General features: G+C 49.0%; 1 protein-coding gene across 2 annotated transcripts in view; it reads left to right on the forward strand.

Annotated features, from left to right (window-relative positions):
- Positions 1-24149, forward strand: part of LOC113260431 (stimulated by retinoic acid gene 6 protein-like) — a 58095-nt gene that overhangs the window by 13604 nt on the left and 20342 nt on the right. For both annotated transcript variants that reach the window (XM_057313612.1, XM_026506189.4), the window contains exons 3-7: positions 9987-10062; positions 11766-11866; positions 14538-14668; positions 19886-20006; positions 21591-21636. In XM_057313612.1, the coding sequence (XP_057169595.1) occupies positions 9987-10062; positions 11766-11866; positions 14538-14668; positions 19886-20006; positions 21591-21636 (475 nt within the window). The remainder of the gene's footprint in view (positions 1-9986; positions 10063-11765; positions 11867-14537; positions 14669-19885; positions 20007-21590; positions 21637-24149) is intronic.

Genomic DNA, 24149 nt, shown 5'->3' on the forward strand with positions numbered 1-24149 from the left:
GGAACAGCATCTTAGGGAGGCAGCTGGAGGGAAGGGGGACGCAGGCCTCAGTTAACAATGCACCATCCAGACCCATTCTTTCATGATCTAGGCAAGTGCTGGCATTCCACCCATTCCGCAGACAGGCAACCGAGGCTGCAGGAGGAGAAATGATTGACCCCAGGTTGCAAGGTGTTTGACTCCAGATCCCAGGCTCTTCTCTCCAGACAGATCTGAGGTCCCACATGAGCATGCAAACACTCCCTACACGCCCTCTAAAGGAGGTTACTGACCCAGAGCTGACCATTTCCAGCTGTACAGCAAAGCCAAAATGAATGGGAGTAGTCAAGGCAAAAGAGAAGGAGGTGGATTTTGGACGCAGAGAAGACAGAAGCCCTGGGGAGAAATGGAATAAAAACAGGGCGTGTACGTGTCTTTTATAATACAGCTTTCCCCTGATTCTCAGAGAGTCACAGAAAGTGACAGAGACAAACCAACAGGCAATAAGAGAGAAGCAGACAGAAGACACATACGACTTTCTGGAAAGGCTGTCAGAGGCAGGCCCGAAGTGGGGTAGTGGGGCTGGGAAGAAAACCAGAGATCATCCGCAAGGTGGCCACCTGTGTGGGTTTTACAATAGTCATGGCCTTCATTTTATTTAAACAGTTTTAAGTTTTAAAATTGGAAGTGTACACATTTATACAGAAGAAGAGGGACTAGTATATTCAGCAAGCCTATTCCATAACGGAATCCCACGACCCGTCTGGTTCCGCGAGCAACCCCACCGCTCCCGCCACTCCAGACAGCCGATCATTCGTCATGCATCTCAGGTGTGAAGGAAGTTGGCTTCCCCCCATGGAACTCTTAAGGCTGTGCACATGGTCAACCCTTCACAAGCCCCTGTGTGTCTCCAGTCTTCGTCCAAGTATGTTCAGGCTGCCCTGGCCACAGGTGCAGAATAAGACATTGAAGAGTCCTAGAATGTGACAGGGAGTTTTTATGTGCCGGTCCACATTGCCAGGGTTCGAATCCTGGTGGCTCCTCCACTCACTAGCTGGGTAGGCTTGTACAAGCTTCCTGACATTTCAGTGCCTCTGTTTCCTCATCTGAAATGGGGTGATAATAAGGGCCTCTGTCACAGGGCTGTCATGAGGGCGAAGTTTGCTAATAAATGTACAGCCTTAAAGTGTAGTTTGGTGCACAGTGAGCCCCGAGAAATGCTAGCCGTCCCTCCACCCACTTAGGGAATGTTAGTGAGCACCTGCTGGGACCACTTGCCGGGCCAGGAGCCGGGCCCATAGAGATGAATGGGAAGGGTCCCAGCCTTCAGGGAGTTCCCCATCCTGTGGGGGCGCAGACCCAGGAAGAGACATTTCCCAGCAGTGGGCTGGCTGCTGACAGTGGGCAGTGCCTCAAGCAGTTCAACCTTCTTGATTCACAAGTGACCAGACTGAGACATGTGGGTCCTCCGAGCCCAAGGAGCCACGGCACTTAGCAGCAGAGCTGGGTAGCCTTGAAGCAGTCATTCCCGGCCAGTCGTCTTTACATGAGGGTCTCAGAAGCTGGAGGCTCTGGAGGTTAGCAGCGCTCTTCTGGGCAAAGGTGCTGTACTTTGGGTCACCCTGCCAACAGCAGGGAAGTGGAAGGCAGGTCACGGGGCCAAGTGTAGGCAGCCACTGTGGCTCCTGGCTAACCGGGTGAAGGACTTCAGTCCATTGCATGGTCAGGTGACCAAGGGCAGGGGAGTCTCTGATACCCACCCCCCTGCCTAGCAGGAGGCCAGGGATGCCAGGCTGTGCCGTGCAGTAGATTTGAGAAGGGCTGACCACAGACACTCCAGGGACAGAGGAACAGACAGGGTCTGGGGTCTGAGGAGGTGGAAACACAGCCAGCAAGAGTACCTTTTCAGCCCAGCAGGAGGAAAACCCTTTTCTTTGGTCACAGCTGTGCAAAAGCAGGAAAGGGGTGGAAAAGAACATCAGTTTTCATTGAGCATGAGGCGGGCACTTGACTCACTGTCAGGCAGCCTGGAAGGGAGACATTAGATCCACTTTCAGGACGAGGAGGAGTAAGGCCCAGAGAAGGCATGGCTCACCCACGGTCACACAGCTGCTGAGCAGTGGGGCTGGGCGGGCTCTCAGGTCTGCCTGGCTTCAGTTCTCTCCAGACCCTGCTGACTCAGTGAGACGGAAGGGTTGGCTTTGTGGAGGAGAGGATGCCCGCCCCTGGAAGTGCCCAAACGAGACATCCTGGCTGCCTGTGTGGATGTGGTGGGGAGGGTCCTAGAAGGCATTCAAGCATCCGCAGGTGTTGGATTCCAGAGCCTTCTGGTGACTGGGTGGGAGTCTGTGATTCCATGAGTGGGTGGATGAGAGACAGGGCACAGCTGTGCCACATGTAAGCCCACCACACCCAGTGCTGTTTCTCATTCCCCTCCCTTCCTTCTTTCCTTCCTGCCTTTTTCATTCATTCATTCATTCAGCACCGAATTGGATTTGTTATGTACCTGTCCCAAGTCAGAAGCTGGGGGTAGGCCTGGAATGGGAGATGGTTAGAGCTTAAAGCTTAAATTTCTTACTTTGGAAAAGCCCAGGCTGAGAGGGAGGCTCAGGCCTGAAGAAGGCGCCTGTAACAGGAAACACAGGTGATGAGAGCCGGGGAGCCATGTGGCTGAGGAGCTGGGGGAGTCCTTCCCAGGGGAGCGCCGAGTAACAGACTCTGGCACCAGGGAGATGAGCCAGGGCCAGCAGGCGGGTGCAACATCCTGAAGGGCAGGCTGATAAGGGCCTGAGGTAAAGAGTTTCCAGATGATCTCACCTGCTATTACACATCGGAGCAAGGCCTGGTGTTTGAGAACCCCTCGGTGCAAGGACAAACGCTTGTGGAAGGTGCCGTGAGTCACAGGCCTTCAGGGATGGGGGGGAGGGGCCTGCCCTCACGATCACTTCGTAGCCAGGGTTTTTTCAAAGAGCTGATTGAAAACCATTAGTGGGCTGCGAAATTAATTTAGTGGTTATGACCAGCATTTTACAAAATGGAATGGGCCAGAACAAAATGAAGAGAATTGAATCAGATACTAGAGGATACCGTGCATATGAAGGGTATTGTATTGTGAAAATATGTTTTACATGTGTGCACACACATACACGTGTGAACTAGGTCATGGCTATAGTGTGTATACTTGACCACAACTATGACTTATAGTCAAAAAACATAAAAACGCTGAACTGGTCCAGTCTTCTCATTTTGCAGAGCATGGGAGAAGAGGTTAGGTTGGGGCACTGGCTCCCTCCCTTGTTTTTTCCTCTAAACTTCTCTTTATCCCAAAGCATAATTTATATCAACATCAGTTTCCAAACTCGAACATCCTCATTATTCTTGCCCATGCCCAGAGCCAGGGCCACATCTGCCCAGTGGTGGGCCAGGGAATGTGTAACAACTGGCTCTCTGGAAAAAAATACATGTTTGACATACGTTGTACTGACATAACAGGTGTATCACACAACTTAGAAATGATGAAATACACGATGTTCTTTGTTACAGATTCCATACAGCCTGTTAATTCTCACGGAGCACTTTCATTGATTTTTGCTGAACTCTTTTATCTGTAGCCAACCTGCAATTGATGTATGAGCATAGTTTCGACATGAATGTTACTTGATCATTTTATTTACATTAATGAGTAAGACAAATGTGAAACAATGAAGACAAGGGTTAGATCAGAGCTTCACTTGTTCATCAATTGACGGAAGCTATTTCTAAGATGAATAGGATAGGGGTTTTTGAATTCTGGAAGAATATTTCCTCAATTTTTTTTTTTTTGGCTATTCACCATGTCATGGCTACAAACATATGTTTAAATGTAATCTGCATTATTAACATTTTCTCTGTCGCTTTATAGAAAACCTACAAAACAATACAGCCAGCCCTGAATCGTAGTGTTTGCCTATTTCCGTGGTGTAAATATTCCCAACATGATGTAAATACTCCCAGCGTGCTGCCGCTGAACGTTGAGTGCGGGAGGAGATGCTCGGTGGCGTGCCCTCACATAGTTTCCATCCTGCGGATACGATGGATGTAAATAACCTCGAAAGCGTAGACGGCAGTAAAATAATTAGAAAGATGGGTTCTGAGTCTTTACTACCTTTCTTTTTAATACAACTTATTTAATGACGAGTTTATATAATTTAATTTTTAACATTGGTGGTGTTGGACAACTGGCTGGCAAAATTCCTGATAAACGTTGACGGTCCCAAGCTGGTACAAGCCAGCCCGTGCACAGCGAGATCTGCCGCGAACTCTCAGGCAGGATCGCAGGGAGGCTGTGCATGAGGAGAATCGGACACCCCAACACACAGACTACTGCATTGCTGGAGGAATCACATGGACAGGCAGGCGCCTGCACACACACAGACACAGACACACACGCATGGACAGACACACACACGCACACCTCTTCCTCCTTCCCTAATCCGTCTCTGCACTGAGCAGTCCTGCTGCTGCCCACCCACGAGGAGGCCGGTGCCTGAACTCACCGAACTATGCCTGAAATAGTGCTGGGCATCCTGACTTTGTCTGCTCACTGGCCCTCTCTGGGCCTCAGTTTCTTGAGCGAAGTTGCCTTGGATTTTTTTTTTTTTTTTTGGTCTAAAGTATTTACTTACTCTTGAAAATGTGATGTTTGGGACATGAGGAAGGCACTCTTCTGCTTAACCAGCTCAGAGGGAGCTTACCTCGCCCAAATGCATAGATCCAACATTCCCCCGTGCCAATTTCTTCTTTTTCTTCATATTTATTTTATTTTTTTAAATTTAAATTCAATTAACATATAATGTATTATTAGTTTCAGAGGTAGAGGTCAGTGATTCCTTAGTCTTACATAATACGCAGTGCTCATTACATCACATGCCATCCTTCATGCCCGTCACCCAATTCCTCCATCCGCCTACCCCTCTCCCCTCCAGCAACCCTCAGTTTGTTTCCTGTGATTAAGAGTCTCTTATGGTTTGTCTCACTCTCTGATTTCATCTTGTTTTATTTTTCCCTCCCTTCCCCTATGATCTTCTGTTTTGTTTCTTAAATTTAACAAATATTCCTGAGCCTCTCTGAGCAGGGAGCTGGGTTGACCTTGGGAATCAGAGATGAGTCTGTCACAGGCTGGGAGGCCAGACACCTCTAGCAGCTCTAAGGAGCCCTGTGGACCAGTGGCGGGGCTGGGAGGTGGTGACGGGCAGCCTCCCCTTCTCCTGGGCAGGGGTGTGAAGCCTCTTCTGGCTTCAGTTCCACATTTTAGAAAGGGGATAACATAGCCTGCGTCCCAAGTTACCAAAGATTAGATAATCTAAACTAGCAGATTGCCGAGGTCATGGCGACACATAATTGACATCCATCAAGGAAAGCTTTCATCATATGTTTCACTTATTTCTATAGAGTGATAATGGTAGGGACAAAGGAAGCGGAAGGATTGTGGGAGCACAGAGATGCCCCCACAACTGTTGGAGAAAGGAGCTGGGGATTGGGATGACCCAGACTCTAGGTGCACCAGCTGCATAGCTCGCCTTGCAGTGGCCCTCGCAGCATTTTATTAAGAATTGCGTAATTAACAAAAGATTTGTAATTTGTACCACCACAGACCTTGCATGTTTTCACTTTATGCTGATTTCACACACATCTTCACTTCAGAATGGTGTTGTATGGCTTAGGGACAACCTTTAGTTTTTTTCCCTGATCACAGAGCAACGCGCTCATTCGTTTAACACGTGTTTATTCCCTCTACTTTGTGCCGACACTGTTCTTAACCCTCGGATAGATAGACACAGCTGTCAAGCGGCATATCTCAGTGTACTGCAGTTCAGAAGAAAATCATGAGAAGGCAGGAGAATGATCTCAAATCCTACTACTCAGAGATGTCCACTCTTTACAACTTGGGATCAAGAAGGAATTTTCTTTCACTGAACAGTCTATCATCAACACGTTTCCAAGGCCTCATCCGTGGAGAGCGGGTCTTCCACATTTGGGGCTGTTGTTTTCCACTGCCCTGTAGACGCTCACCCTTCAGCACACCTGCCCCACCAGCCCTGGACCTGCCAGGAAGGGGTCTCAGTGGCTTTCGAACTCGGCTCGCCTGCAGTAGGCTTCCTGTGTTCACAGCAGTGGTTGCTGGAGAGGAAGTGCAGCCCAGGGGGCCAGACTCCACAGCTGCGGGCTCGTGAGCTGGAGAGCTGCACTGTCCACCGTCCTGGAGCTCACCTGTTGCCCGCTGCTGCCAGACCAACTCTCGGTTCAGCCCCTCGAGCAGGAGACAGGCCAGCTGGGGAATCTGTGTGGGCTGTCACCCATCCGGAAGAGTCTGATGGGTCTGTATATACTGACATGAGAAATTTCCTTTCCTTAGTAAATACATTTTCTTTCCTTGCTTAAATGAAGAAATCAAGTTTAGTCAGATCCCATTTTTGCTTCACACTGTAGTTATGGAAGGAGAAAGGACTTTTCTTTACTACCTTACACATTTGTACGTATTTTGGGTGTTTTGTAATGAGTGTTTTGTAATGAGCATATATTACATTTCAAATATTATATACCTGTGAGAGAGAGAGAGAGAATCTGAGCATGTCTTTAGGCACCTTTCTGAGTATTTCCTTAGCTTATATTTTTCAGAAGTAGAATTCCTAGAAGTGGAATTGCTGTATTTGGAAGGTTCTTGGTGTATATATTGCAAAATTAATCCACAGAATGGTTATAGCAGTTTACACTCTTACTACCAGTAAATGGATAGTAACTTGCCTTAACCTTCAGTAATACTGGGTAGCATTTTCAGTAATTCCCAATTTAATAGCTAAGATAGCATTTTATCTTAATTTCTACTTTTAGTACTAGTTGGAATTTTAAGAACTTATTGCAAATTTCTATCTTCTTTGTTGGTGGCTTACTGTTCTTTGGACATTTTTGTTCTTATGGCAGTTCTCTTCTAATCTTGATTTTATTTTTTTCTCTTCCTGTAGTTTGTTGGAGCGATTGAATGTTCTTTCTTCCATAAATACTTTTTAATATACAGGATTATACTGTATTTCTATTCTTCCAACAATTACCTGTGGATTTTTAACATACTTACTTTGAACTGCGTTTTTCTTATAATGCCCAGAAAAAGAAAACAGTTTTCTCCATCATCCTGCTGAGCAGGAGAGTGGGATGGTGCTATTCTCTCCTCTCTGTCCACACCTGTTCCCACCCAGCCCCTCCCCCCTGTGGGATATCACCTGGTATTTTACCTCTGGTTTGGATTTCACACATTGTGTGTCACAATAACTACTCACCGAGATATTTATTTAGAGGAAGCATGAGTGGGGAGGAGGGCAGGGGGAGAGGGAGACGATCTCCAGCAGACCCTGTGCTGAGTGCAGAGCCGGATGTGGGGCTCGATCCCACAACCCCAAGATCATGAGCTGAGCCGAAATCAAGCGTTGGATGCTTAACCGACTGAGCCACCCAGGCGCCCTGATATTTAACAGTATATTTCACTCGTTCCTCTCTTGGTTGTTGCTTTTAAATCCTTCTCCTTCTTCCTAGAATCCTCTTTCTTATTTCTTGATAATTTCTTCCACTTTTTTTCCAGAGGGTCTTTCGCGTCCTTGTGTTTCTAAGAATGTTATCTACAGGTAAAGATCTATCTATCCGGACACTGGATGTATCCTGTATCCGGATATAGGATATATCCAGGTAGTTATATCTCAATAGATATATCTTCATGTATATCTTATATATATATTTATATATTTATGTAATTATTTAAATGTATATTTACTTAAAATCTTGTGCTCAGGGTTAGCAGTAAGTTTTGCTAATTTTTTTGCCTGCTGTCGCTCTTTGCGCCCCTCTACTTCCTCCTAGATTCATGCTTCTTATGGAGGATTTCCTGTAGTAATGACCTCAGAGAGGTTCCGTCTTCACTTTGTCTCCTCAAGGACAGGTTCCCCCTTCTTGAATTTTTCGCTCCCTTTTGTGGTGTAATCTTCCCTCAAATGTTTGATGGCTCTTGATTGTGTGCTCATCTTTGTGACCAAGTGGCCACTGGGGTCCCCACTTTCTGGAAGGTGGCTAGTCCTAAGGCTGCTGTCAGGGCGGCGGGTTGGAGGGGGAGGCGCCACTAGGTGGGGTGCCGCCGGGGCTGGCCATCTGGAAGGTGAAGCTCCTGGTCCCTCGCAGGACCACCTATGATCCAGAGCTCTACCTCTCTCTCTCTGTGACCCATATACGCTCTTCCTGGGGACAACCCCCATTGGTCCTGGCTGGTCAGCAGAGGTGGGAGGACAGGTGGGTCTCTGTGAGACCCCAGTTCATCATTCAGTGGGCTGTTGGCACCCCTGCCTGCTTCCCCTCTTGCACTGTGGGTGTAGAGGCCTTTGTGTGTGGCCCCACAGTCTGCAGCCTTCTTGGCTTATGCTTTTTCTTTTCTTTCTTTTTTTTTTTTTAAAGATTTTATTTGTCAGAGAGAGAAAGAGAAAGAGAGAGAACACAAGCAGGGGTAACGCCAGGCAGAGGGAGAGGGAGAAGCAGGCTCCCTGCCGAGCAAGGAGCTCGATACGGGACTCGATGCCAAGACCCTGGGACTATGACCTGAGCCAAAGGCAGACCCTTAACCGACTGAGCCACCCAGGTGTCCCATGCTCATGCTTCTCTTTGCTGTAACCCCATTTGCTCTCCATCATTCAGGGTCTTCTTGTAGTTTCTGACCCTCCTAGATCTCTTTCTTGCTTTCACATATCTCAGTTTTCTTTCTGTCCTTTCTTTTTTTTTAAATAACATCTCTGTCATTTTGAGGGTTTCGTATGGGATGGGGAGACTGACTTACATGCTCCGTGAACCTTCCTAAAAGCAGAAGTGTGACCTTTACGGTTCTATCACATTTCTGACGACCTGGCTTCCCGCACCTTCCCCACCATTTCTAGAATCTTTCAGACCGGTGGTTAGACATAACTGGGAATGTTGGGGTTTTAAAGAACTACAGGGGAAGGTGCCCTGCTCACGGGTTTCCCTGAGGAGCGCTCTTCCCTGAAACCTCTGAGGGAAAAGCAGGAGCTGGCCGGGGGAGGAGGCCTGGAGATGGCCAGATGGACGGACGCTGCAGGTGGGGGGACACAGAGTCAGCGCAGATCTGCGGTGCCGGTGAGGGCACAGAGGGGGTGGAATGGAGTCCAAGCAGCAAGAACAGAGTATCGGGGAGCCCAGAAAGGAGAAGGTCCCTGTCAAGAGAAGTCGTGGAACTGCTGTGTTGTGTTTTAGACCTGAGGCCCCAGCATCTCACTCCTGCAGCCTGGAGAGGACAAGGTCCCCAGCCGGGGGTCCAGATGCCCACGGCTTTCCTGTGAAGTTAGCGGAGCTCCAGCTCGCCGCACAGGGAGGGCCCTTCCAAGGCTCGGGGGAGAGGGGACACCTTAGTTAAGTGTTTACGTGGCGGTACATTTTCCTGAAAATACGAAAAAGTGAGACGATTTCATAGTTTTGTTTGAAAAGGATGTCCACATTAGATAAGCTTGGGCCTCACAGAGCCTGAATCTGCCCCTGACTGTGTCATCAAGAAAGGAAGGAGCTAGGGGTGCCTGGCTGGCTCAGTCAGTGGAGTGTATGACTATTGACCTTGGGGTTGTGAGTTTGAGCCCCATGTTGGGTGTAGAGATTACTTCAAAAATAAATTAATTAACTTAGAAAGAAAGAAAGAAAGAAAAGAAAGAAAGAAAGAAAGAAAGGAAGAAAGAAAGAAAAGTTAGATCCGGTTAGCAAGACCATTGGGTAGATAATCAAGCTGGAGAAAGAAATATGGATAAAGATGAATCCAGTTAGGGAAGACGCGTCGTAGGTAGGCAGTGCTGGCCCTGAGGAAGCGAAGTTAAAAAAGATCAGATGACCTTAGTGGGGTACAAGCCGAGCTCCTGTCAGTGATGCTCAAGGCTGACAGGTCAGTGACTGCAGCAGTGACTCATGATGTGAATGTGGTTTTGGCTGTTTTTCAGAACCAGGCAGCTAAACAGCACCTGTGTCGGCTCGGTGGACTTGGAGCTCTTCCTCCATTACTCCCTCATCCCATCAGTAAGTAAGGGCAGGGGAAGGGAGGGGAACTGGGTCACTCCCATCCACAGACTACCAAAGAGGCCTGAATAGGTCAGCAGAGAGACATCAGCTGAATTTCCTTGACTTGCTCTCTTGCATTAAGCACCAAAAAAGCAGGCAGAAGAAGGTTTTTAGGGCCAAAAGAATCAAGGAAACTGGTTTTTAGGGGAGTCAAAAAAGGCTCTTCTAAGGAAGCAGTGTTACAGGTGAAGTCTGTTGGGAGATGTGGTAAAGAGCCTCTCAAGCAGGGGGCAGAGCATGTGCAAAGGCCCTGTGGAGGAGGGGAATGGAGAGTGTGAGGAGCTGAGAGGGCTGGTGTGATGGGAGTGGGGAGGTGAGGTGGAGGTATCTGGGAGGTGGGTGGGCCCGGGTCAGGTGGAGCCCTGTGGGGCTCTGTGTGAAGGAGTGGTGTCTGCATTCTCAGTGTAGTGGGAAATAACTGGAGTGTTAACAGCGCGAGGCTGGTGTGATCAGATTTCTGTTTTGAAATGATCATTCTGGTCACATTGTGGGGATCAGGTTGGAGGTGGTCCAGAGAGGAGATGGTTGCAGATTTTAGCTCATCCTGGATGGTGGTGGTCAGCTCAAGGCATTTGGGAGGTAAGGTAATAGGACTGGGTAATGCACTGGATAAAGTCAGGGAGAAGAAGAGTTGAGGACGCCGCGGGTTCCTAGCCTGCACAGCCAGAAGGACGGCAGTATCTGCCATTCACTAGTTAAGGAGAACCAGAAGAGATCAGGGTTTGGGGCGGTTGAAGGAACAGGGCAGGGAGGTAAATCATGAATTCCATTTAAGACAGACTGAATTTAAGAAGTTTTCAACACATCAAAAAGAAAGGCCAACTCTGTAGTTTGATGAACAGTTAAGGAGCTCATGGATAAGGTCTGGGCTGAAGAGTCAAGCGTGAGTCTTCTGTGCGTTGGTGGCTGTTGAAAGCACAGACGTGGGTGAGAGGATCCAGTAATAAGAGGAGGGGTCCTTGGACTGAACTGTGAGGAGCTCCCGACTTTAGTGGTGGAATAAAGACTAATGCAGCAGAGGAGGCTGAGAGCTAATGGAGGACACTCAGAAAAGCATGGTTGATGGAAGCCTAGGGAAGAGGGTGTTTTCTAAGAGGAGGAAGCGGTCAACGCTGTGGAACGCGGCTGAGAGATCAAGCCAGATTTGGGCTTCAAGTTTCCATTGGACTGATGGTAATTTTCAACTTTGGCCAGAGCTGTTTCCATGGATAGGAGTGAAGCCAGGTTCGGGGGTTGAAGAGCAAGTGAGGAAATGAAGACAGCGAGTGTAGACCATTCTCCAGAGGTTTCTGGTAAAGGGGGAGAGACAAAGTGCATCAAGGGTTGAGAATATGATTGAATCCACAGCAGGGAAAAAAAGCAAAGAAGGATTTGCAACCTGACAGGTATTATCCCCTTTTTACAGATGAGGAAATGGAGATTCAGAGAAGTTAGGTCTCTCTTCAGTCAGTCTGTGGGGGCGACATGCAACACAGAGGAAAGCTCAGTACAAAACATTCTGGAAGCTCAAGGGTATATACAGCCAGCTCCCTGACTTGGGGGTCTGAGAAGTTAGTCACTCTGCGCCCTCTGCTCACCCACACCTTCTCTTTCAGGGAAGGCCCCAGGGCCGTGCTGAGGATGAGTGTGCACACTGACAAGCTCATCTTCTCTTCCCATAGCTTTTCATCATTTTGGTCTTGTCCTTTCTCCAAAGACGAAAGCACCGTAAGCAGAGAGATGACGCTTCTCACCTCCCGGGGAACCGCTTTGAAATCATCATGTGAGTGGAGCTAGGGCTGATCACTACTACAGCTTGGGGATCCCTGCGTTTGGGGTCAACACCTATTGTAAGGCCAGGATAACTCCCTGTTACACTCCAGCCTTGCCTCCTCTCCACCCCTCCTTCCCCTCCCTGACCCAGCCAAACCCAGCTCTGGGAGTTCAGAATTGGCCTCCAAGCCAGTGTGGCGTCAGCACCCAGGGCTGCCCAGGTGTGGTTAAAATGTCTCAAGGAGGCTCTGCTCACTATGGGAAGGGCCTTCCCACACCCAGCACTATGGTGGCCTTGGGGCAGCAGGAGGAAGAGAGTTCTCGGTCGGTCACCGGCAGCAGCAAGCATTCATGCTGGGACAGCCCCACGAGTCATGCTCCAGGAGATCCTGCTGGACCAGGCAGCTTTTGGGCCCTTGCTGGCTCTGCCATCCTGAGTCTCTGCACCTTATTACATTTTTCCTTAAGCTCTAATCGTTCGTATCTCTGCCACATCACCCTTTAATAATTCGTCATAATAATGATGATAAAGCAGATAATAGTTATTGCACAGTGACCGTGACCCAAGCCCTGAACCATTTGCTTTGCCTAACCTTACTTGGATGAACCCTCTTGCCAGCCTAGCATGCTGGAGGTTCTTATCCTCATGTAATGGACGAGCAAACGCAGGCTCAGAGAGGTTAAGTGACTTGCCCAAGTCCACACAGCTAACAGGTGACAAGAGCTTTCACTGAGGTCACGTTGATTCCCCTGGTGTCATAGCTTAAGCAGGCTTAAGAATGTGAACACACTTGTCTCCACCTTGGGCTCTGGAGAAGGGAGAGGAAGCCAGGCTGTCGAGACCAAGGCTAGTGGTGACCTAGGGCTTCAGGGTGACAAGTCCCCCTGCAAAGTCCAGGGAGCCCCTGTACCAGCTCTAGGGGCAGACTGATTCTGGATACCACCCACTGGAAGGGTCAGCCACTCCCAAATTCCCAGGCCTGAGCCACACTAGTTCAGGCATGGAGGCAGACTCTGCCATGGGCATTTGACATGCGGGGGCCTGGTGTGGGACTTTTTAAGAAGTAGGAGCTCTGTGTGGGTCATGTTGAACTGCTTTGAATTCGATTGATAACAGCACAACTTGTCTGCTCCCTGGCCACTTTGCCATCAAAACCCCTGCTTTTCTGAGGCGTTCTGGCCCACTGTCCTCACACATCGGAAGCCCCTCACATGTGCGTGGCACAGCAGTTTGTCAAGCAGCTCTTCATTTGCTGCCCACGGTGTGTCTGACTCGAGCAGAGCGCGCGCTGCCGTCTGTCTGAAGTCTCACATATCTCTGAGGTACTACAGGTGGGACTGACGGAATTCGGTTCACGTCCACAAAATGCGTGTCTGTGAATGTATAGTGAGAACCTCCTCTTTTCAAGATTCTGTGCTGGGTACTCAGTCCTTGGAGGGTATCATTTCCTAGACAAACAATAGTGCAGAGAGGTGTGCAGAAACACGGACATGCCCTTAGGGCTGAGGGGACACCAGCGAGGGGACACCGGCAAGGCGGCAACTAGGTGGGCCTGCTGGGAGTGGTCGGCATGATGGTGGCGGGGGCTTCCGGGAAGAGGTGCTCCTTGAGCTGAGCCTTGAAGGGGAAGATGAGCAAGACTAAGGGGGCAGGCGGTGAGATCCAGATCCTGGCCCCCGGTCCCTGCTTCCATGCATTGCTCCTAGTGCCCCCTGAGTTTTCATCAAAGCTCACTTCCCATGGTACTTCGACGGGAAGCTCTCTTTTCCCAGATGCGGTTGCTTACTTTGATCTAGACAGGACTATTTTGGTTAGAAGGAACAGATATCCTGTAAAGCTTGTTTCTGTAAAAGGAAAAGAAAGAATTTTTATAAAGTTACAGGGATTTCACAGAAACTGGCAAGGCCGGCCTCATGACCCCTGGGTTTCTTGAGATGGGCATCTCTGCGAGACTAATTCTATTCCTGCCTTCTTGCCTCTCCGGAGCCCCTCAGTACCATTTTATTTTTGTCCTCTTTGCTGTCTGACTTTATCCTCTGATTTAGGATCTTTGCTTCCCTAAAACCCCCACTTGCCTTTAGCACCAACTCTGATCCCAACTTGGCATGACTTTCCAGAACAGAATTTTAACAGTTGACTGGCTCATGTCCTCAGGGTCAGAAACCCAAAATACAAGAGCAGGCATCTGATTGGCTCATCTAGAGTCAGGTGGTCACCCCCCTGGTCCAATCAGCTGTGGCTTGGAAGATATGCTTGCACGGAACCAGTATGGCCTATGCTACCCGGACCCTCCCAGGGATGTTGGGGCTCTCCTAGCGGCTGGGCGCAGGGCAGGCTGCCCCAGGCCTGTCAAGCACATACTCCTTGTTTTGGTCTCTTGAGTCATTCTCATAGATGCAACTTATCCTGTTTTGTTTCTTGTCCTTGCTTGTATCCTTCCCGCCACTCCCCTCCCCCAAGACTTGGAGCTCCTCAAGGGCAAAGATTTTGGTCTTCCTCACTTCAGTACCCTGAATCCACTCTTACCCCCAGAATTGGCCCTGAGGGCTTCAGAAAATGTCAGTTGAAATGAATAATTCACCACCCGATAATCCCTTCTCAGGGTAGGATTGATACTTTGGAGGTGAACTGCCGGAGTGAGCCACGGTCTGGCCTCACGCGCTGTTTCTCCCGTTCACAGACCTCTGGACTTCGTGGGCTCCTTTAGTAACCGATGGTCCTATGGAATCGCCTTTGGGGCCACAGCCAATAAGGTCATGTTCTTGTTCTCGGAAGGCTACCAGCCCTTGCAGATCCCGCAGTGGGCCCAAGGTAAGGGCTGCCTCGTACCTGCTGGGAATGTTGCCATGACAAGTCTTACTCTCAGGGAGCGTGTGGCAGGGGTTCCCTGGGATCGGGGGATAAAAGTTATGAGCAGTCAGCGTTCCTCCCTGCCTGTTACTAGCCCAAGGAAAATGCCTTGCCCTCCAGGTCTCAAAGCTTGTTTGTGGGGTTTTCTCCCAGGGAGATTCAGAGCTCCTTTAGACATAGAACAAAGGCTTAAAAAGTAGGTTCACCATCACCTGCCCCAAAAATTTCAGTCCCGAGTCCTAGCCCTCGCTGCCTTCTTGATATCAATAAGCCCTGGGATTCCTCCTCACGGAGCAATGCTTATTTCTTTGGCCATTGGTCTGAGGCCTCTTCGTTCTCCACACCTCATGTTCTGCCTGAAGGTTCGACTCTCATTTACAGATTCACCCATCCCAATACAGTGACTCCGAGCCTCTCTGCCCAGCCCGGTTCTCTCTCAGGGCCTCCAGGCCTGTATAAGTAATTGCGTACCAGCATCTCATTAGTCTTTAGGGAAATGCAAATTAAGACTGAAACGATATACCACCACACAGCTCCTTGAGGTGTATGATCTGATGAGTTTTGACAAATGTTTACGTCCATGAAATCGTGACCGCAACCAAGACAGTGAACCCCATAAGTGTCCTTGTCGCCTTTTGTAATCTCTCCTTCCCACCTTATTCCATCACTGCCCTCATCACTGATCTTTTTCCAGAATTTTGCATAAATGGAATTATGCAGAATGTACCTTGTATTTTTGGTGTAGCTTTCACACAGCATGGTTACTTTGAGATTCATACACACTTAACATGTGCCAGAAATTCATTCTTTCTTATTGCCAGGTGCTGTTCCACTATGTGGAGAAAACAGAGTTTGTGTGCCCATTCACCATTTTTTTTTTTTACACTATTTATTCATGAGAGAGAGAGAGAGCAAGCCAGGGCGGAGTGGGGTGGGGGGAGACAGAGGGGCGGGGAGAGGGGCAGAAGGAGAGGGAGGGAGAGTCTTGAGCGGACTCCCTGCTAAGCGTGAAACCCAACCCGGGGTTCGATTCCACAACCCTGAGACTGTGACCTGAGCCAACACCAAAAGTCAGCCTTGTAACCACCCAGGTTCCCGCCCACTCACCTCTCGATGGACATTTGATTTATTTGCATCTTTAGCTATTGCAAAGAAAGCCGCTGTGAACATCTGTGTACAAATCTTTGTGTGTACCTGTGCTTCCATTTTTCCTGGGTAAATACCTGTGAGTAAAATGGCTGGATCATATACTTCATTTAACGAAATTGTCAACTGTTTTCCAAAGTGATTGTTCCATTTTGGAATACCACCATCAGTATGCGAGGTCCCGGGACTCCTGGGCGGCTCAGTCGGTTAAGCATCTGCCTTTGGCTCAGGTCATGATCCCAGGGTCCTGGGATTGAGTCCCACATTGGGCACCTTGCTCAGCAGGGAGCCTGCTTCTTCCTCTGCCTGCCACTCCCCCTGTTTATGCTCTCCCTCGTTATCTCTGTCTCTGTCTCTCTCTCTGACAAATACAAATAAATAAAATCTTAAAAAAAAAAAAGATTTTCTGTCTGCCCCTCCCCACTGCACCACCACACTCTCTCTCTCAAATAAATAAATCGTTAAAAAAAAGATTCTCTCTCTCCCTCCTCTACCCCTCTCTCCCACCCCCCACTCATGCATGCACACTCTTTCTCTCAAATTTTTGTTTAATTTAATTACATTAGTTTCAGGTGTACAACATATTGATTCAGCATCTCTGTCTGTTATGCTCTGCTCACTGCAAACATAGCTACCATCTGTCACCATACGATGCTCTTCTAATATCACTGACTGTATTCCCTCTGTGTGCCTTTCATTCACGTGACTTTTTCATTCCATAACCAGCAACCTGGAAGTCCCCTTCACCCATTTTGCACCCCTCTGGCAGCCATCAGTTTGTTCTCTGTAAATATAGATCTGATTCTGCTTTTTGTTTGTTTATTTACGAAATAACAAGTGTTGTGAGGATGTGGAGAAAAAAGAACCTTCATGCGCTGTTGGTGGGAATGTAAATTGGTACAGCTACTGTGGAAAACAGTATGGAGAGTCCTAAAAAATTAAAAATAGGATTACTGTATGATTCAGTAATTCCACTACTGGGTATTTACCCAAAGAAAATGAAAACACTAAGTTGAAAAGATTTAAGCACTCTGTGCTTATTGCAGCGTTATTTACAATAGCCAAGATATGGAAGCAACCTGAGTGCCCATCAATAACTGGATAACGAAGATGTGATACACACACGGGAGTATTACTCAGCCGTAAAAAGGATGAGATCTTACATTTGCAACAACATGCACAGACCTAGAGGGTATGACGCTAAGAGAAGTAAGGTAGACCGAGAAAGACAAATACCGTATGATTTTATTCGTATGTAGAACCTATAAAACAAATGAATAAACAAAGTCTTTTTAATTTTAGCCGCTCTAAGAAGCATGTAGTGCTGTCTTACTATGGTTTCATTTTGCATTTTCATAATGACTGGTGACGTTGGGCACATTTTCACGTGCTTATTTGCCATCCTTATAGCTTCTTTGGTGAAGGTTCGGGATCACTTTCCTTATTTACAAAAGTTAGGGTGTTCGTTTTCTTCATATTAAGTTTTTTTTTTTTTTTAAAGATTTTATTTATTTATTCGACAGAGATAGACAAAGCCAGCGAGAGAGGGAACACAAGCAGGGGGAGTGGGAGAGGAAGAAGCAGGCTCCCAGCGGAGGAGCCTGATGTGGGGCTCGATCCCATAACGCCAGGATCACGCCTTGAGCCGAAGGCAGACGCTTAACCGCTGTGCCACCCAGGCGCCCCTCTTCATATTAAGTTTTGATAATTCTACATCTAATTCTGTATGTAAATTCTAAATTCTTTATCAGATGTCTGAATTACGTTTGCTCCTAGTCTGTGGCTTTTGTTTTCGTTCTACCAACAATTTCTTTTGAAAAGCTGACTTAAGATTTTGATGAAATCTAATTTATTCATTTTCTTTTATGGATCATGCTTATGGTGTCATAGAAGAAATCTTGGCCTAATCTAAGGTCATTTAGATTTTCTGCTATGTTTTTTCTGGAAGCTTTATAGTCATGATATTTTACATGTAGGTCTGTAATACATTTTGAGTTAATGTTTTGCATATAGTGTGAGGTATGGGTTGAAGTTCTTCTTGTGTGTGTGTGTGCCTTTGGTTATCCATTTTTTCCAATACTATGTATTTCAAAAACCTGTCCTTTGGGGCGCCTGGGTGGCTCAGTTGTTGAGCGTCTGCCTTTGGCTCAGGGCGTGATCCCGGGGTCCTGGGATCGAGCCCCACATCAGGCTCCTCCGCTGGGAGCCTGCATCTTCCTCTCCCACTCCCCTTGCTTGTGTTCCCTCTCTCGCTGGCTGTCTCTCTCCATCAAATGAATAAATAAAATCTTTTAAAAAAAAGACAAAAAAACCTGTCCTTTGCCCATGAGATTGTCAGCATCAATTGGCTGCATACATATGGGTCTGTCTCCGGACTCTGCTCTGTTCCATTGATCTGCAGCGTGTGAGGGCTCCAATCTCTTCACATCCTCCCCAACAGCATCTTCTGTTTTTAAACCGATTACAGCCATCGTAGCATGTATGAAGTAGTCTCTACTTGCTGGATTTGCAGGTTCCTAAAGACCAAGGTTGTGGGCCATCTGGCAGGGTCAGAACATCATTTCCTGCTTCATGGCTCGAGATTCCTCTCTTCAGTTTTCACAAAGTGATGATAGAGGTGTATCCTCCTAATACACTCATACACTCATCCTTTCCGAGGGAGCTTCTTCCCTCTGCTTGTGTCTGGACCCACTGTTTCCCAGCTCCTAATGCTCCTCCCCTTCTCACTTTGGAGTCTGACTGTCTGCAGGCCGCCTCCATGGGGGGCTCGGTCGTGGGAGGGGCCTGAGATAGTCAGCAGAGTGAGGTCATGGCCCCCTCTCCCCCGGCTCCAGCACCAGCACACCTTGCTTTTTCTCACCCGTGAATCAAGGCCTTCAGCACCTTGCTGTCTTCAGCTGGGATTTCAGCTTTGGTGTCTTGTGTCCACTGGCAGTTTGGGGTTCTATTCTCGGGCCTTCAGACATCCCATTGCCTTCTTCTGCTTCCTCTTACTCAGATGTCAATACCAAATGGTCTCGAGACCTAGATTTCTGGTAGATGTTGTCTGCGGGTCTGGTTCTGCCACCTTAGTTGCTCTGTCTGCTGCTATGACGGGGATTTCAGGTAGATTGCAAAATTATGCTGTTGTGGCTTCTATCCTCGCAGAAATTCTTCCTTGTATGTGGTCCTGTCCTACTGGCTGCCTGCCCCTCGCATGCACATAAATACTGATCAGCCCCAACGGGCCATCTCCCATCCTCTGAGTGAGGAATGCCCTTCCTTCCCTTCTCCTCTCCATCTTACAAACTCCTGCTTGTATTTCCTGGCCTGGCTAAATGTCACCACCTCCAGGAAGCCTTCCCTGATCCAGACCCCAGGTGAAGTCAGTGGCTTCCACTTCTTGTCCCCACAGCGGATTGACTGTGCCTCTGTTAACACACCACTCACCTTCCTCTGTGTCTTCTCTGTTGGATAGCAAGCATCTCAGAGCAGGAAGCTAGTTCATTCCTCCTGCAGCCCTAGGGTCTGGCTCTGGACCCGGCTCAAAGCAGATACTTTGTAAAGGTCATCTTGCTGGATTAGATGTTCCTGGACCCTGTTCAGTCCTCTAAGAGCTAGTCAGTGACAGAATGAATAATATCACCGTCTTGTGTAGAGAGGACGTGATGGTTACGTGGAGGTGTTGTGCACACATCACCACGTTTTGTGTTGCTGTGGGGCACTCGCAGTGCTTTGCTCTTGGGGGGCGCTCTTCACTCATTTATTTGGCTTGTCTGTCCCTCCTCCTGTGCGCTGGCCAAAGTCAGGGACCAGGTCTTCTTCATCTCAGTACTTAGCCAGTGCCTGGCATGGAAGGGCTCCCAGGAAGGGTCCATTGCAACAGTGAAAGACATTCCCGCATTCCTCCTTGCTGAGCGGGGACTTCTCCTCTCATCTCCTTGGGTCCTGAGGCCTGTGACCGGAAGTCGGTGTAGAGCCCCATAGCTTCCTTGTGATGCCCAGAGCCTGTGAGAAGAGGACTCACGGCATCTCTGGCCCTGTCTCCCTCAGCGTTTGTGCTGCTGATCGGAGGCATGGAAGTCGGCCTGTCCCACTTCCCCTTCTTTGCCTGCCTCTCGTCGGAGTTCCGGCTGCTCAGCTCCATCCTCGGCTTCAGCTACTCACTGATCTGGTAAGACAGACGCTGCCTGCCTGCCTGTGACTCCTTCGGCTGTGGCTGACCTCTGGACAAAGGGCTGGGGGTGACCTGTGAGCTCCCCGTGGAGGACCTCTTTGCCCAGACCTGAGGCTCACGATGGGCTGGGGGGGTGATTGGTCCCAGATCCCAGAGGTGACTGTGACCTCTCTGTGGGGCCGCACTTCAGGCTGCAGAAGGTCAGGCCAGCATGCTTTCTGCTTCATAGGCCACAACTGATTAGAATATTCCCCGAAGTCAGCCATGTAGCAAATTTCATTTCTGTAAACTGCCAAGGGTCCCAGTGGGGGATGCCGGAGTCCCATTTGGACTTCTCTGTGCTGTCGTGTGTCCCCCGGGAGCCCAGGAGAAAGTCCGTGCAGCTCAGCTTGACATTCAGGGCCAACTGCAGTCAGGCCTCCCCTGTCTCTCCATCCCCCACAGCACCCAGGACACACCTCCGGTCACACCAGACTCTGCTTTCCTTCATCCACCCGCTTACCCACTCAGCAAGCATGCTATTACATCCCCGTTCTGAGCCACGGAACATGCTGAAAACAAGACAGCCCGTGTGGATCAAGCATTCTGCCCTCTTTGTCTCTACGTTGCTGTCCCCCTGTGGATTATCTGCCCCGACTCGGTCCGGTGGCAGATACATCCTCATCCTTCATGGCCGGTCAACCCCACAGACGGGGAACTTCTCCACCCTCCTGTTGGTCTCTGCCCTCAGCACTGACACCCGACCCAGCACGGAGCAGGACCCAGGAGTCCTTGCTGACTGAATAGTCCCACAAGCATTCTGCTTTCAAGCCTCTGTCCCCGTCACTGAGCCAGCTTCCCCCCTGCAGCTCTGTCTGCGACGCAGGGGCCCTCAGGCCTGTGTGCGGGCCACTGCGGGGGCTCACAGGCTGCCGACGCTGCAGCGGCTACAATTCCTGAGTCTGTAAATGGCTCACTTTATAACCTTTAAAGGGAGGGTACTGGGGTTAGATGTGAGGTAGTGGTACCATCTTGTCAGCTTCTGACAAATCTTCGTCCCAGGGAGGAGAGGGTGGTGGGACTCGCTCAGCAGCCTGCGCTCCCTGGGAGATGAATCGGGCTGGAACATGACCAGGACTCTCGTGTCCGGTGGGCTGAAGCCTTGAGGCTCATTCCTCAGGGCAGTGTTTCCAGACGAGGCCAGTCTGGACAGAAGGAGCGTGGACACCAGAGTCGGGAGGCCTGGGCCTCGGTCCTGGCTCCAGGTGTGACTCTGGACAGATTCCTTTCCCTCTGCGGACTTCAGCTTGCGCCCCTGAGTGATGGGGGCAGGGAGAAGGAGATCCCTCAGGGACTTCGTGCTCTGCTGTGTGGATGCCGGGATTGTATCCTCTCTGAGGGCATGGAAGATGAATTTGGTGCACGTACTTTTGCACAAGCAGGGTGCCTGATCTGGGAGGGAGGTGCACAGAGGCCTGGGCACCAGCCCTCCCGAGCAGGAAGGAAAGGGGAGATAGCTTCAGCCCGATGGGATCTGGGCTACTTCACAGGGACTAGGCTGGGAGCGGCCACAGTACTCCAAACCCTGTTTTTGTCCTGCAGGTTTGCTGTTACTGTCCTTTACATCACAGAGTGTCCCCACGGGCAGGTGAGTCCCAGCTGAGCTATGTTTAGAGTATCAGGTCCTGTCGCCATGACCAGCCTCTGCCCCTCTCTGGGCCTCAGTTCCCTAGTGTTACAGAAGGAGAGTTGGAGCCATTGATGGTGCTTCCATTTGTATAACATCTTACGTTCATCAAGGTGCTCATTCACAGACAGATGTTCTCACAGTTGATGTTCATAGCAGCCCCGCAAGGTGGGAACCTCTTTCAGCAGACCTATTTCACAGGTGAGGAAACTGAGGCCAAGTGTATTAAGTAACTCTTCAGAAATAGCAGTTTTGAGAGTTGAGATGAGGTTTGGCTGACTCCAAAGCTCATTTCTTTCCATTTCTTCATGTAGCCTTACTTTCTCTGTCTATAAAATGGGAGACTTGGACTGGATGAACCCTCCAGCTTTGCCATGCATTGTCCTTCTTGGAATTGGGGGGAACTGGTTCATCTGTTTGGCCTTGAGTGCAAGGAAAAGGAGCAAGATGAAAGAGGGTGTCACGCTGCAACTAGAAGGGTTACTGGGCAGGTGGGGGGAGCACCAGCAGGCCACCGGGGTCGGGAGTCAATGGGAGCCTTGCCAAAGTCTCCCCGGGGCTTCACTCACCGTGGAGGACTACAGGGTGTGATGAAGAGAGTCTGGAGGGGCTGGATTGGAAAACTAGTATGGGGGCTGGGTTTTCCCTCTGCATCTCTGTGCTGGGATTAAGAACATTCTAGCATACCTCTGCCCAAAAATATGCCCTCCACTCTGCTCACGGTGCCAGAGATTCCAGATCATGGGCATTTTGTCTGGCATCTCGGAGAGCTTCCAGTCTTCCTGAGGTTCTTCTGAAATTTGAAATGTTCGTAGTTAATTAAGGGAGAGGGCAGGGTGTTACCTCTATGCTCAGAATCGCTAGCGTGCTAGGTGTTGTTCGAGGCTCAGGCCCCCAGATGAGCTATTGCGTAGTTCAAGGTGCTTCAAGGCACTTTGAAGGCTGTGTGTTAGTGCTGGCCCCAGGTCACTGATAAGAAAGTGAGGCTCAGGGGCTAACAGGACTTATGAGTTGAAAATCATGGGACTGAAATCCGGACTAAGGTAATAATACTTTGTCTCATGTTCTCAAATGTGTTCATGGAAACATTATATATAAAAATGAGACATTGGAAGAGTCTAAAATGTCAAATATTAGGAGAAACTTTAAATAAAATTGGTTCATCTAAATGCACTATTATTTTGCATTAAAAGTGACATATGCAAATAATTTGTATGCATGTGGTGAGCTAATTATGATGTCTAAAGACCTATGTGTTTGGTATAATCTCAAGTTATAATAGATATAGATGTAAAGATAGATACAGAGGAGAGACACTGGAATATTGGCAGTGGTGACATCTGATGTGTAAGCGGGGAGCAGACATTGGAGAGGAGGATGAAGGGGAGACATGAGCGCCCACAGCTCGTCAGGCTTCTGTTCTGCACCTGAACAGCACAATATCAAATCCCGACTCCCTGTGGGGGCAAGGAAATATTTAAAAAACCATGAAACTGGGGCACCTGGGTGGCTCAATTGGTTGAGCGTCTGATTCTTGATTTTGGCTCGGGTCATGATCCTGTGGTCGTGGGATCCAGCCCCACATCAGGCTCTGCACTGGGCAGAGAGTTTGTTTGGGATTCTCTCTGCCCCTCCCCCTGCTCACACACACACACACTTTCTCTGTCTCTGAAATAAACAAATCAATCTTAAAAAAATAAATCCCACAAAACCAACCACTAAATTATGCCCCTCCCCCTCTTTCTTTCTTTTTTTCTTTCTTTCTTTCTTTCTCTTTCTTTTTCTTTCTTTCTTTCTTTCTTTTCTTTTCTTTCTTTCTTTCTTTCTTTCTTTCTTTCTTTCTTTCTTTCTTTCCTTCTTCTTTCTCTTTCTTTTTCTCCTTCTCTACATATCTCTCTCCCTCTTTCTCCTCTCCAGTCCTCTCCTCCCTATTTCCCCTCCTCACCCCTCTTTTTTTTTTTTTTTTAAGATTTTATTTATTTATTTGACAGAGAGACATCCAGCGAGAGAGGGAACACAAGCAGGGGGAGTGGGAGAAGAAGAAGCAGGCTCCCAGCGGAGAGCCTGATGCGGGGCTGGATCCCAGGACTCTGGGATCACGCCCCGAGCGGAAGGCAGACGCTTAAGGACTGCGCCACCCATGGCGTCCTTCCTCACCCCTCTTTCTGTCCCCCTCTCTGTTGTGTGTGTTTTCCAAAAGTAGCAGTATTTAATCCCTGACCAGAGGAAGCTACGAAAGTCCTTTGTATAAAATAAAATGCGGGTGCTAGGACTCATACCGAGGGCTGCCGGACTGTAGGCCACGGCTGGTGCCATGGTGTGGGGCTGGGGGAACAGAGATGGACCACTGGCCGCACAGCTCTGGGAGAGTGGGCTTGGTGGGCGTGGGCTGGGGCAGGCAGATCCCCGCCCACAGCTTCACCGGGAGCCTCGCCCTGGCCCAGCGACAGCGTGCTTCCCGTGCTCTGCTTCGG

The sequence above is a fragment of the Ursus arctos genome, unplaced genomic scaffold (assembly GCF_023065955.2).
Source record: "Ursus arctos isolate Adak ecotype North America unplaced genomic scaffold, UrsArc2.0 scaffold_18, whole genome shotgun sequence".
In the NCBI taxonomy this organism is placed as follows: domain Eukaryota; kingdom Metazoa; phylum Chordata; class Mammalia; order Carnivora; family Ursidae; genus Ursus; species Ursus arctos.